The sequence below is a fragment of the Triturus cristatus genome, chromosome 11, assembly GCF_964204655.1.
Source record: "Triturus cristatus chromosome 11, aTriCri1.1, whole genome shotgun sequence".
Taxonomy (NCBI): Eukaryota; Metazoa; Chordata; class Amphibia; order Caudata; family Salamandridae; genus Triturus; species Triturus cristatus.
This window is the reverse complement of record NC_140594.1, coordinates 235,744,072-235,759,403: the sequence shown is the minus strand read 5'-3', so window position 1 is coordinate 235,759,403 and position 15,332 is coordinate 235,744,072. Positions and strand designations below refer to the sequence as shown.

At 43.2% G+C, this 15,332-nt stretch overlaps 1 protein-coding gene across 5 annotated transcripts in view; it reads right to left on the bottom strand.

The window, feature by feature from the left end:
* MYO18B (myosin XVIIIB) overlaps positions 1-15,332 on the bottom strand; it is a 1,573,426-nt gene that overhangs the window by 656,767 nt on the left and 901,327 nt on the right. For all 5 annotated transcript variants that reach the window (XM_085634174.1, XM_085634172.1, XM_085634173.1 and 2 more), the window contains one exon: positions 12,314-12,438. In XM_085634174.1, the coding sequence (XP_085490300.1) occupies positions 12,314-12,438 (125 nt within the window). The remainder of the gene's footprint in view (positions 1-12,313; positions 12,439-15,332) is intronic.

Sequence of the window (15,332 nt, the reverse complement as noted above, 5' to 3'; positions counted from 1 at the left end):
GTCTCAAAGGTCCTGTAACATAAATACAATTTCAGCCATTAGCCTACATAGAATAATTAAACCAATCACCACAAACTTTGACATGTTTCTTTGGACAGCCCCTTGATTTGTATACAATCACTCCACTTCGTCGCAGTAATCTATTCCCCGAGTCCACTCAGTCACTGATGGAGCCGATGAGAAACTTCAATGCCATGCTACATCTCTCTTGACCATGATGAAGCTCATGGCCACCTACCGTCTATAGTGCCATTACCCTCCTCACTCGTCCATCAGGCCCAATATAACCATTTTGGGCTCCAACACTATCTGCCTATGTACCACCTGTGATACTGTATGGCACACTTGACTTTAATATTGTATGCTCAAACACTTGCAGATTATGTAAAAAAAGATTCCCCGCTCCGTCCTGCAGTGTTTTAAGTGGGGATCTAAGCCTGGCTCCATCCTACATAATCTAGTGGGGCTGTAATACACCCTTGGTAAATATTTAAGTTGTATCAGCTGCAGTCTCACAGAGGCAGCTGATATTCTGCTAGCCATCTTGGCTTCCGTCCAGTCATTGAACTCCAATTTGCCTACATCACATTTCCAATATTCCTTTGTTTATGACATAGGGACTGGAGTATTGTTCACCAGTATGCTATAAAAGTGTGAGATCCCTTTCCCCCCAATCTGTTGGTTGTTATGTGCGCCTCCGGCGAGTTATAAACAATGAGGGATTGTAGGCAATCCCTGTGTGCTTCCAGCACATGACGCAACTGAAGGTGATGGTAGAACTGTTTTCTGCATGTCATATGTAGTCGTCAGCTGTTGGAACGAATGCATGGAACTCCCCTCCCATGTATCTTCCAATTTTGAAATCCCAATGACATCCCATTTGCGATAGCCCTCCAAATGAGTTCTATGTTGAAGCCAAGCCCCTGCCCACAGTGGTGTGTCCACTATCGTCACTCTATGCCATTTGATCCATTTCACCAAATTGTGCCAGCAAGTCAAGGGAATTAGCCCTGCGTGCTTTTTTCATATACAGCCCATAGAGTAGGTTGAGAACTCCATACTTCTCAAGGGCTGTAAGTTCTACGGTGATGGCAGGATCCACCCTGTCGGCAGATAGGCAATTTTGATCGTAACGGTCTGATTAGCCCAGTAGTAAAGTTGGATGTTTGAGATTCTGAGTCTTCCGTTACATGGACCCACTACTAGTATGCGAAATTTCAATTCTTGGCTGTCCACCCTCCCACACAAAGTCCACTATCACTGATTGTAGGAAGTGGATAGATGACTGTGGGATGTCATAAGGGATATTTTGCAGTACATAGAGTATCTGAGGCAAGGAAATCACTTGAAACAAGGCCTCCCTATCAGCCATATTATGGGATCAATTTTCCCCGGTGGTTGTGCCACAGCATGTTCACGACAGAAGAGGCGTCATCTTTAGGCTGAATTTTAGGTGCCTGTTGGGGTAATATATGCATGTCCAGATATTTAAAGTGTTGGTCTGGCCAGAGTGAGTTGGTTGCTGCATAATGTCTTTGTGTACCCCACACACTGGTATATATATAGATTTAGTCCAGTTAACCTATAGACCTAATGCTTCAGCCTGTATCTGAAGAATTCATAGCAATTAAGGTATCAAGGTATCCGGTGGCTAACATATATCAGGACATCATCAGTATTTAATTATATTCTGTCCTCCAAGTAGTCTAACCATCGGAAACCACTCAGCTGGGCATCTTTTCTGATTTATTCGCCTAATGGCTCCATGATTATAGCAAAGAGAAGGAGGGACATGGAGCTACCTTTTCTTGTGCCCTGTTCAACTGCAAAAGCCACCTCATTCACTGGAACCTTTGCCCAGGGCTTAGTATGAAGTAATGCTATATACTTTATACACTCAAGTAGACAGAACATTATGCCCCACCAGACAGAATTACAAGTTTTCTCAAAATGTATGGATGACAGTGCCCTTCAGTCCGGTGTGTTAAGAAATAGTGGAAGTGCAGCATGGAGGAGTTGAAGATAATGCTGGGTACAGCGCTATAACTTAAATCCATTTTGATCATGGCGATTTATGGCTTGTATGAGCTTCACTAGTCTATTTTCCACGGCTTTCGATAGTCATAACAAATACTTTCTCTGCAGTAGTTACTATGTATCCCTGCAGGAGTTACTACTATTCATGATTACTAGTTTTATTGAATGTGGAAACATACCCTTTATAACGCAAATATTTACCATGCACACTTTGCAACTTATACATACAGTTGGAAAATGTGGAGCGTAAAGCACACAAAATAAAGGGTCTGCATGCAGGAATAGGCCTGGTAATTAGTTTTTTAGAACATTTTATTATTGCTTTTTTCATTATAAATATACATAGAACATGCACACCAGTAATTGTTAAGGTAAAGAATATTGAGATAGATAATACAAAGTGAACCTTCCCGGCTCCTAATGGCCCTTCTCAAAGGTCCTGTAACATAAATATAATATCACTCACTAGCCCACACAGAATAATTAAGCCAGTCAGCCAAACTTTGATATGTTAGTTTGGCATCTCCTTGATGTGTATTCAAGTCACACTGCTTCGGCTGAATAATCCATTCCCCGAGTCCATTCAGTCATTGATGGAGCCGATGCGCAACTCCAGTGCCATCAATGCTATATCTCTCTTGACCATGAGGAAGCCCATGGCCACCAGCAGTCTAGTGTGCCGTTGCCCTCCCCACTCATCCATCAGGGCTAATATCACAATTTTTGGCTCCAGCAAAATCTGCCTTTGTACTACCTGCGAAACTGTGTGGCACACTTGACTCCAATATTTTTGTGTACTCAGACACTCGCAAATCGTGTGAAAGAATGATCCCCGCCCTGCAGGATGTAAGTTATTGTTTGACCTAGCTTGTCCAGTGGGTTTATCCCCAGACTTTTTGCTTTTCAGCCTCCTGTTTTGGACCCTGTTTTTTTTAGTTTTATGACTCTGGGCACTTTACCACTGCTGATCAGAGGTAAAGTGCATATGCTCTCCCTGTAAATTGTGTTTATGGATTAGTGATTCCACGATTGACATATTAGATTTACTGGTAAGTCCCTAGTACAGTGCACTGTGTGTGCCCAGGGCCTATAAATCAAATGCTGCTAGTGGACCTGCAGCACTGATTGTGCAACCCACATGAGTAGCTTGTAAATGTAACTTAGACCTGCCACTACAGTGTCTCTGCGCAGTTTGGTACTGCCGTGTCGAAATGGCAAGTGCACCCACTTGCCAGGCACTAACCTTCCCTTTTCTTACATATGAGTCACCCCTAAGGTAGGCCCAAGGAACCCCTGTGGGCAGGGTGCAGTGTATGTGAAAGGTAGGACATGCCCTGATGTGTGTGGCATATCCTGATAGTGAAATTCTGCCAATTTCGTTTTTTACTATTGCAAGGCTATCTGTCCCATAGGATAGAATGGGAGTTTATTCATAACATTTCATAAATGGAACTTCGCATTGGGACAAGATAGAAAGATGGAATTTAGTATACCTGAACTCAGAATATGAAAATGCATCTTATAGTAAAGAGGATTTTTATATTGTGTGTTTGAAAATACCACTTTTAGAAAGTGGGTATTTTCTTGCTAAGCCATCCTGTGTTCCACTGCTGGTTTGTGTATTAGCTGTCTGGCTTTGGGGTGACAGGGGCTGGGGAGGTACTTTCTCTCAGACAGCCACAAGGGGGGGATTGATGTGTGTCCTGCCTTTCCTGAATGAGTCAGGGCTGGCTGAATAGACCTCGGCTGTATTCAGAGTAGTGGGAGGAGTTCTCACTAGCACCTGAATAGGCCCAATCTGCATTTAGAGTGGTAGGAGGAGATTTCCCTTGCATCTGAATAGGCCCTGTCTGCCGTACACAATGCTGTCTCCACCTCCTGCCGGGCAGCTGCACCAGAGAGGACAGAACTGATTTGGCAAAGAGCTTCTCTGCCACCAGAGAACAAAGGAATTAGTGCTATAAAAAGGGGGGCACCGGCCCTTGAACTTTAGATTACTACTGAACTAAGGAACCTACCAGGAAGAAGAAACAGGAAAGCTGAAGGAGGAGTACTTCCCCTGCTGTGTGCTGTTGGGTTTGTCTTGCAGTGGTTGCTTCTGTCTTGGGCAGGGAAAGGACTGGACTGTGCTTTCATCATCCTGCTGTTTTCTCCAAGGGCTTGAAGTAGAGCTTGCCTCCTGTTGAAAGTCTCAGGGATAGAAAATACTTCAAAGATCACTTCTGGGAATCAAGAGGCACCTTTGTCAAGGAGAAGAGCTAGAGAAACTGAGAAGGAATACTGCCCCTGTGCTGTTTGCCATCTGGGGTTGGCCTGAGTTGGGTACTTTCTGCCAAGGTAAGGAGAAGGACTTTGCTGTGTGTCGTGTCCGCTGCTTGAGGAAGATCTCCAAGGGCTTGAAATAGAGCTTGCCTCTTGTTCTGAAGTCTCAGGGACACAAAGACTTCACCCCCAGTCCCCACTGAATTCCTTTGCTGGGAGTTGTGACCTGCTGAGAAGTGGAGGTTGTTTTGGGACTGGAAACTGATAGAAATGTGAAAATCGATACATCGCCTGTTTCCGCCACATCGCCGCAGTGCAAGAAGAATTTTCTGACGCATCGCCGCAGACGAAGAATTGACGTAGTGCCGGCTCACGGCTCAAGTGTTTGCCATGCGACGAATCCTGTGCACCGATGTCCGAGATCACTGGGGGATGGAGTAAGAAACTCGACGCATCACCTTCCCTGAGTGTAAGGAACTGACTCATCACCTTCCATTCGACCCTTTTTGCTTGCCTTTTTTGACGCATCCAAGGTACTTTGTGATAAAAGTGTCACATCCCACATTTTCTTGGAACAGAACTGTTTCTATCTTTTAAGAATCATATTTTTAGTACAGTATTGTGATGTTTTGTCATTTTGGTTTAGGTAAAGATGACTTATGTTTCTAAATTGGTGTAGTGTCCATTTGTAGTGTTTTCACTGTATTACTGTATGTGTTCACAATTGACACTGACTCTGAGATAAGCCTGACTGCTCATGCCAAGCTACCAAGTGGGTGATCAGGGCTTATTTTAGAAGTGTATCCCCTTACCCTGACTAGGAAGAAGGGTCCCTACTTGGACAAAGGTCCCTACCTCTGCCAACTAGAGGCCCCTCATTTCTAACAGCTCTGTAGGTGAATCCTTAGTGATATAAGGATGTAAGTTAACTGCATCGACTTTAGCTTCTGCTTCACTGCCTTGACGAACCTCTGCAACCATGGTACACCGTGGTGTAGTCTGAATAGGTGCTAAGTTGTGCAGATTCCAGTTGCAGAGTTGTGTGTCACTGAGTTTGTCGCAGAAAGGCGTCCCTATCTGCAGAGTTAAAAAAGCATGCATTCACCGGTCCCGTGTGATGTCCCAGAGGGCAGTTGGGCGGCTAAAGGTCTATGAGCCCTCTCAATTATGAAACAGTTTAAACAGAGGTTTGGTTGGGTGCCCAGGAGCAGAGTTAAAGGGGGAGGAAACCCACCAGGTGTAGGGCACTCCGCTCCCCCTGAAATTCCAACAAAGTGCAAGTTATTTGTTGAATTCTACCCTCGGCATCCTCTATGCAGCATTCTAGTTCGGCTACTTTGTCCTTTAGGTGAGCCATGTCCACATTCATTAACTACACTGAATGGTCTGTTTTAGCTACTTGCCATTTGACTTCTGTAACCCTATATGCAATTTTTTGAGGTCTTGATGGAGAAGTCCCTCTTCCAGCCCCCCCCCCCCCAATCTGATGAACTGATTCACATGCCTATCTTTTTATGTGCAGAGTTCTCAGTCCAAACAGTAAACTTACTATTAAAATGCAGTTTAGTGGATACCAAAAAAGAGTAAACTTACACAAATGTGAACTTTTACCTTCGTGAATAAGGGCCAGAGTCTCCATGGATGCTCACAAACCGCATATGGCCTGGAGAATTTGCTCTGAAGTAAGTAAAGACTCTGTATCAGCCTTGGGGGACCTTCTTGGGTGTCACCTTTGCATATTTGTTAATTTTGTTGTGTTGTGGAGGTGCCTCTGCCAGAGGCTTACCCATGATTGCTGCTGTTACTGCAGTACGGTCTAGGTCCACAGGGGTGCCGGAGTCTCTCGCCTCTGCACCACTCTCCACCCACATGCAGCGTTTGCGGCCTTCCATAGTGCTTCTAGCCTGCCATGGTTGCTTTTCCTTTTAGGGTTGAGACCCCTGTGGCCCAATCATTGAGCTTTCTGGTCCACCTTCAACCCAAAGGCAACTATCTACTCACCCCCAAGTTGCGTGCATCTGGCTGTCTGTTGGTGGTCTGGAGCCTTGTGATATGGTGAAGCGTTGTATAATGCTCCACTTGAGCAGTGCAGGATGCCTTGATTCATGGGCGGTGGAGAGGGAGACAGTGATTCTTTGTATCACTCCAGAGTCCACTTTCTGATAGATACAGAAGGGGCCCTCCCACCCTGATATAAACAGAATAATTCTGCATTCTGGCGCTGACCAAGTATGAGATTTTATAATAAAGCAGCACTCGAGCAGTCCATTGAATTTTTATCCAGAATTTAGATGTTTTTCCCTCTGGATGAAGAGCCCTAGAGCATTTGTTTCTTTTATAAATAGTTCATCCATGCCGTGATCGGACAGTGACGTTTAATGTATAGCGAGAATTTAGATGAGTTGTTCCTCTGGAGGAAGAGTCCCGGACCCCTCACTCCCAATTCAAGTTGGCCGTCCATGCTGCGTTTGTACAGTTCATAATTCCAGGTTGCACCCCCCTTTCTTGTCTGTCCTGATGAAGACCCACATTTAAGGTTTGATCTGGCTCCTCCCACATTCAGGTCGAAACGTTGACAACCTACTTCTTTAGTATGGTTTGAATATAAGTATTCACACAGAGAAAGACATCCACCTCTTGGTCGATGGATGTGAATTGAGTCATCTAACTGGACTTCAGACAGGCCTGCTGCAGTGGCCTTAGAATGCTGTGGATTTCATTGGATTTTTGTTACTTTTCCATTACACAAAAGAACCTCTTTAGGCACTCTCTTTGGCCATAATGGAGCAACCATTGGATTTAAAGATATGTGTATATATTATGAGTCTAAATACAATCTGAATTATTTTCTCTCTCCTTCCCTCGTGTTTACAGAATTGATCAATATTTTAAATTAATTTGCAGACTCTTTGTATTTTAAAACGTTGTTCCTAGGACCATTTGGTTGCCTGCACCACATGGTACCCAGGTCCTCCGGCTTTTTGAGTTACCCCATTATGTTGTAAATATTCATGTGGGGCAGGGTGGCAGGAACCACAAAGTCCTTCCAGGAGCACCCCTGATGTTCCACTCACCACGCACCTTGGGGCATCTCCTGTGTGCAATTCATTGCCCCCCAGCCTCCTAACCGCCTATTCGCCATCCAGGTGCAGGCCATGACGTAATGTAATGGCTCTCCCCTGAGCAGTTGCCCCCCAGCGATGCCACCAGGGGCTGCTGACTGCGGTCTCGTTTGCTACACCCACTCCTGTGCCTGCAGCAATTAACCTTAGCGACCTGAAGATATTAAAAAAGGCGCCAGGAGTGGACCTAGGGTTTCGAAACCGGCATTTAAGGACTGCAGCCCACTGGGAAAATGCCTGATAGGATAAAAGGCCTGTCTGGCCCTGACTCTTTCTAAAGATTGGGTAGTTGTGAAAGTTGTGTTATTAAAAGTACTACACAGGAGTACAGCTCAGGAAATGTTATATGTGTCAGTGAAAAGCAGAAAGGAAGGTGAGGTGGAGAATGAACATTAGAGAAGTCGAGAGACAGTTGAGGTACAGAGAAGTTAGACTGAAACAGCAGTAGAGAGAGGGTGAGTGTAGTGTCATACCACACTTCATCCAGGCAAGGAGGAATAATGCAGAGATTATAGTTATAGCTTCAACGTTTATTCCAAGTCACTGAGTACATCCAGAGATCAGCAGCTCATCCAGTATAACTGACACTCAGTTAGAATACACACTCATACCATAACATTCCTATTACAGATGTAGATTCTATTCCTACTCACGAGCCTGCTTAAAGCGATACACCATCGCTACACATCTCCCTTCTTAATTATACTTTGTTCACAAATATACTTTCACAGAAACTCCCACACAACATTGTTACAAATAAAAGAACACATAATTTGCATAATACATTACTTGAAAACAACAAAACTATCAAGTTTCCGGGGAGCTGTAATACACCTACCAAACCTGCTTACCCTGCCCCCAGTAGTACATTCATTGATAGGCTCTTTACTCTGTGTGATCACTTCACCACTTTTACCCAGAACTTGACCATCCTCTAACACACTACCTTCAAGGGTTTTCCCACCAATGTCAACACCCTCATCAGAGACAACTTCAGCTGCTCCACTTTGCTCCATCTGAAAACCCAAAGGTTCTGTGGACTGTGCACTCACGCCAAGATCTATATCCCCCCGTCTTTCATTACATTCTCCCTCCGACGGGAAGACATCCATCCACCAATAGTCTCTTCTCCCCTCTGAAACACAATTTTTTGCTACACCTTGATCATTTGACAAAGCAATGCGGCTCATGTGATGGACACTGCCATCATCAAGCTGCACTGTGTTCCTCATGACCTTTATAATGGTTTTAGGTTCCGAAAATCTGGGTTGCAATTTGCTAGATTTTTTTGCAAATTTAACCCTTACCCGTTAAAGTGCGAGAAAAGAACAAAAAAAAAATGTTCGTTCAGCCTTCTCCGTTGATCACGATGCCCCAGTCGATTAACTCCAGGATACATCTGTAATCATCGCTAGCTTGATTCCTCCTTCTCAACACGAGGATGCGGTCGTTAATACGATGTGCATGCTTCTTCTTTTTTTTCCTGCAGCTTAAAATTTTCAAAGACAGATCCCATCCTCGTCGCCAAAATTGTGTAGTGTCATACCACACTTCATCCAGGCAAGGAGGAATAATGCAGAGATTATAGTTATAGCTTCAACGTTTATTCCAAGTCACTGAGTACATCCAGAGATCAGCAGCTCATCCAGTATAACTGACACTCAGTTAGAATACACACTCATACCATAACATTCCTATTACAGATGTAGATTCTATTCCTACTCACGAGCCTGCTTAAAGCGATACACCATCGCTACAGTGAGGCAGAGAAAGAACTGAAGTCAGAAGTCAGGGAAAGAGAAGTTTAAAGAGAAGGATGTAGAGAGAGGAGAGGTAAAGAGGGTGATCTCAAATAGAGAAAGTTATAGAGAAAGGTACATAGAGTGATGAAAAAAGGTGAAAGAGAGGATAATGCTAAAGAAAACAGAAGTGTAAGATAGAAGTATTGAGAAAGGCAGTGAGAGGTGAGGTAAAGGGAAAAGAATTACAAAGAGGGGTGGGTGGGTTTGAGAGGTAAGGGAGTGAATAAATGGTAACATAAATTGGTAGGTTTGGTAGCAAGAGAGAGAAAGAGATGGGAAAAGATGATATTTAGTAAGAGAGAAGAGAAATAACTATATTAGAGAGTGGTGAGATAGAAACATGTAGAAATCACAGAGAAAGGTGAGAGGGGCCAAGAGAGGTGTGGCATAGAGATGGGTTAGCGAGATAGAGTAGTAAGGTAAAAGGAAAGATGAGGTTGAGTGAAAGGTTAAGTAGATTAAGGAGAAATATAGTGAATGGAGATGGAAACAGAGCAGTCAGATGCAGGCAGGGGGGTGTGGTAGACAGTGTTGGTTTAGTGAGAGAAATGGGGTGTTGAGAAAGGGGCTATAGAAGTAGTGGCAGGTGTTATCTGTGGTAGAGAGAGAGCTCCAGTGATTTCTTAGAAGGTGGCTCCCTAGAACACTGCCCACTTTACCCATAGCTTAAAAAAACTCAATGATCAAGGGGCTTTCCATTCGGGGATTACCTTTTGATAGGCAGTTCCCCAGGCAGCAGGTCGCACATAGACACCCCACCTAACACATAAATGCACTAGAACAATAAATGTAACATGAAAATCAACCATACAGGTTTGGGGCGAAAGGGGCTGCAAAGTAATATACATTGGCAGCGCCAAGAAAGATGTAAAGTGCAGCCCGATGCACATAGCTTCCACATGCATATTTCACACGTGCGCACATTCACTCATTCATTCACACACATGCATACACAGAGATTCATTACTCCTGGCCAGAGACCCTATTGCCCTTGTGATTAGATAGCTATAGATAAATAAAAGGTATACAAGACAAATATATAGCTGTGGTTTGAGAAGGACCGTAGGACACTTAAGTGTGGGGTTATGCAAGTAGTACATTAAATAATGTATAGATTCCCAGGATCACAGGTTGAAGTTGTGTGGACCTCAACCTCAACGTTAACCATAATGCTGTGTGTTCCCAAAGTCAGGAACGCATATTTCATGCTGCGGATTTCGCTGCTCGAGTGGCTGGGTTGACAAAAAAAACAGAGTTAGAGGGTAAAAGAAATGCTGCAAGAAACCATCGCTACCTTTGATAGTCTGGGAGGGATAGTATGGAAGTTAAAGATTATAGCACCTGAAAACCCTCTCCTCCAGCTAAAGCCAAGGGACAGAGCACAATTCTGATTGGTATCACAATCCTTTGCTCTTCTGAGTTTTCACAGCTGGTCACGAAGCAGAATTCAGTGTGCACTGTTGTACATGGCTTTGACAAAAAAATAAATAAACATGCTGTGCTTGCAATCGAATTTGGGGACTTCTAGGCGGACTAATACAAGCGTCAAACATACAGGTGGTTGAGCCTCCAGCTCCTATCATCAAAACCCAAAGGCCGAACATAAGTGACAATAGTGTCACGTTATCAGCAGCACTTCTCCATTGTTCTGTAAGTGTGCACTTTTCCCAGCTGCTGAGCAAACCATGTACAGGCCACACTGGTGTAATATCTTTATTGGGAGTGAAATAGGCTGTCTGAAAAGGGGTGTCGTGCTTGCATGTTATAGTGCCACAACAGCCCCTCATAACACATCTATATATATCTATAGCTATCTATATTTTCTGTCTCGAAAACCAGACTTAAAAATGAGTGCAGAGTTTTTTCTCTTTAGATTTACCCTTTCCAGTGCTTTTATATGCACAGTGGGAAATGTATGCAAAGTGTTTCTCTACAAATGTAATTTTCCTAACACAAATTCGAGCAGAAGTAATGATTTACACACAAATATAGGAAAGTGTAAAACTGTGTAAACACTGATGTTTGCATTTTTTTTAATAGACTCTGCGTGATAAAAACATGCATCGATGCAACTTCTATTTACAATACATAGTTTAATGAACATGTAGCATTTATGAAAATGCTTTCAAAGGTGAGCTCAGCCCAGATCACCACTATTGCATATCTCAATATCTACCTACCTCTGGTTGCACTTTCTATGCCCAAAAGATACCACAAGAACCCTCTTTAAGAGTATGAAATATAGTAGAAACATATAATGTATTTTATGAAATAGTCCAATGTTTAGGACATCTCATAGGATCTGACATATGCTGTAAAGAGGGCTCAATGTAATGTAACAACGGATGCCTCGGCAAACTGAAAAAGGGGGGGTCGTCTCATCTTGTGCTGTTTTAAGGAGTGCTGATGTCTAAATGCAAAGTCTTGGCACTCATTAATGCCAATGACAGGCTGAGCGGCGTAATGGCGTCTTAGAAAGTAGATGGGGACCAGTTCTTAAATAGTGAAAAAAATGAGTGCCTCTATTCTCGTCAAGAGGCCAATGCAGCTTGAACCACACATTGCCCCAATCAGCGCTGCATTTGCCAATAATAGTAGCAACACAACTACTGACCATCACAATCACACTCCTACAAGTGTGACAATACGGACTATTTTAGCACCGGCGTAACGAAAGTTGAGGGGGCCCCCTTTAAGGGTACATAAAGGGGCCCCCACTCCGTATTAACAATGGAGCTCTCAGGACTGAGTATGGTGCGGAGGGGGCCCCCTGCAGCTCGGGGCCCCCTGCAGCTCGGGGCCCCCCGCACCGCGGGGGCTGCGGGCCCCTGTATTTCAGGCCCCCAGAGCTATAAGAATGGCTTGGGCAGCAGGTAATAGTAATTTTTAATATATATTGAATGTCTAATTACCTGTTGTTGTAGTCATCTCTAAATTAGCCAGACAGTGCCACATTGTGGGAGATTGTCACAAGCCCCGGTTTCGGCAGTTAGGTGCAGGTGCCGAGCACTGGAAACAACCGGCTCAAACTAAGCCCTGCGGGAGACATTCCATTCCCCTTTCCAAGACCTTTCCATTCTGCGCTCTTACCTTTTCATCGAGTTCACGTCGATAATTCTGTTCCGATTCAAGTCTTTCCTCAAACTGTGTGAGCCGTTTCCGAAGAAATTGGATTTCTGTCTGGGCGCAGTCAAAACGCATTTGCCATTCATCAGCTGTGGAGGGTAAAAAACACACACAAGGATCATTGGGACTGATGAAGCAGATTGCATGGTGCAGCATGCTGACACCTATAAAAGCAATCAATCAGAGGAATGGCATCGAAATATCGAGTTTTAAATATCGTGATAAAAAAATATACAAAAATGTGATAGCTAAATATATCAATGACAAAAATATTGAGACAGTCTATATATATTGGTAAATATAGGTTTACCAAACTTACCTCCACATATAGGTATCTTCAAAATATTCAATGCTCAAGGTGCATAGATGTGGAGTTTGGAATAGTATGTTTATAAGTACTAATATATACTTATCTATCCATGATATTTTGTTTGTCGGTATTTGTTCTACTATATCCTTTTAGAGCAATATTTCTGCGGTCAATATTCTGACATGCAACCGAGCTAGAGTAACATGCTCTGCATTGCATAACTTTCTTTAGACATTCATACTGTTCCACTGCCTGTCAATTTTCGAGGTCAGGCAATATGTGCAAAGTGTCTTTTGCAATGTGTTTTATGACTCTGTATGCTTGTATGTGTATGGAGTCGTATGTAGTGTAACTCTAGTAGCAAAACAACAGACCACAGTTCTATTGTGGAGTCTGATGGAAGGCATACAGAGGAGAGGTGCAAGGGTAGGATTAGAGGTAGAATAAAGAGGATTACCAGCAAGAGATTATAGTCCAGAGGGGTACTTGAATCTCCTAATTATGAAAAGATGACAGTCAAGGTTAAGTATATGTACACAGTTCAAGTAATCGGTACAAGGTCATGGATTCACACCCAACAACATGAGTTTCTCAATAGAATGATGGACGGATGGAACAGTGTATGAAATAAACTACCACTTAATGTTAATCTTATTGCCAGTAATCTTAATTACTTCAACTCCAGCCCTTTCACACCACAGTACTATGGGTATGAGATGTATATGCTCCTTTAAAAAGGCGCCAACGCCACCCTGCTGCCCACCTAAAAATAAGATTTCACAGGCCCTCAGTAAGAGAAGTCACTTGCATTACATTTACAGATTCTGGAGTCTTAGCTACATCACTTCATGATTCCCACAGACAAAGGAGACATAGAAGTGTACGTGTCAAATATGCTTCTGAGATCACATTGAATAAAGGCCTCATTGGCGCCCAGTACTTAATTTGCAAAACAAAAAAGTGTGGGGGTCGAATAGTTTCCCAGGAGTTTGGCACTGGTGCTGCCAGGGTTGCTGTATACCAGCTTGCCTAGTTCTGAGTTCATCTCATGTCTCTTCCTTCCACCTTCAAATTCTGTCTATTCTTTCCTATAGGTTCTTTCTCATCCAACCTTTCTCCCTTTGTCACTGTTTTCCTATCTTCCTCCTTGAATCTTGCTTTTCCGCCTTTCTTTCTCTTGTTCAAAGACTGATGATGAAGGTGCTCTCAGTCTCCAGAAATAAATTCCAGTGCCCACCACCTTCACAACACTGGATGTGTTGACTTCTCTCTGAGACGTATCCTCATTTGCCCTTTTTTTCTTGTCATTCCCATCAACATTGATCCCCTGACCTGCTCAGGGCCGTAGGTTTTGGGGCTTTCTAGTGATTTTTCCTGCTATATCTCAAAGCAGGCTGAATATTTGTTATTCAACGGCTCTCTTTCCTCTATAATATTTAGAGTATTGATGTAACATTAATGAAAACAATTACAACTAGTTTAGGTATTATCAATAAAGCTCTTCAATGTCAAATTTAAGGAACAGAATTTGCATCTCATCCTTGCATGGGAGAAAGTCCACAGCTGTTAGCACCAGTGCCCGACTCCCATTGGATATATATTTGCTTTTTTCCTCAATAGCTCCATTGTTTTTCAAATTTATGGGTCTGACATATGGGCCCCTAATCTAAGGGACCTCTTCCCCCAAAGCGCTCCTCAAGTACACCGCCAGGGACACCGTAATGACCTTCGGGATGGGGGACCCCATCACTAGTCTCCACTCCCTGCATTTCTCAAAAAGGATCCACCCCTCAACTACCTATTTCAGATCCTGGCCGCAGGCAATATATACAAAGTTTTGGAATGCAGTAACTGCAGCTTGATGCACTTGTAGTGATATTAATCCCTTTATTGGTTATGCTTTTTAAGGAAACCATCAATATTACAGGTGTAATTATACTTGAAATCACCATTGGTGCATCAAACCTGTTCTAGTCAAAGTGCTTGGGATTTTCAATCCCTAGGATGCACAGATAATTTATTATTATTTTTGCACACACATTGCCATTCCGCATTGCCGTACATTTACTTCAAAGCACTTAGGTGAGAAAGAGTACAGATAGGGTGATGAGATGGGGTTACAACTATGGCTGGTGAGAGGTAGGTCCCAGCCCGCTAATCTTCAATTGCTGCTCCCAGTTGCATACTATTGAGTTATTGCCTAGCTCGAGGAGCTTGCTTTTTATGCTTATCTGAAATGGATGTAATTTGGTTCTACCTTTGGGCTTGAATTCAGTGCATTGAACGGTCTAGGACCCTGCACATCCATCATCCTCTGTCTATTTTTCAGTTCATTAAATAATGAGATTTGTCATTGACCAACACAAAGTACAGTTGTGACCATACCAATGTTTTTGGTAACTATTTATTTGCCCAGGTAGATACGTGGACTATGCAGAGTAAACTTCAGAGATGGTTTGAAAAGTTAAAAAGTTCAAAGTTGAGGTATATGCTGGGTGCAACATTTTGAAGTCTGAACAACCTGTAAATGACATTTTTGGGGAGTAATAATGTTACATTAGCCAATGTTGGATATCACTATAGCATCCTGTTATCACCACCCGGAGAAGCTGGAGACATCTCTGGAGAGGTGAGATATAGATATGGATGTCTTTGACTGACCACTGCATTTTC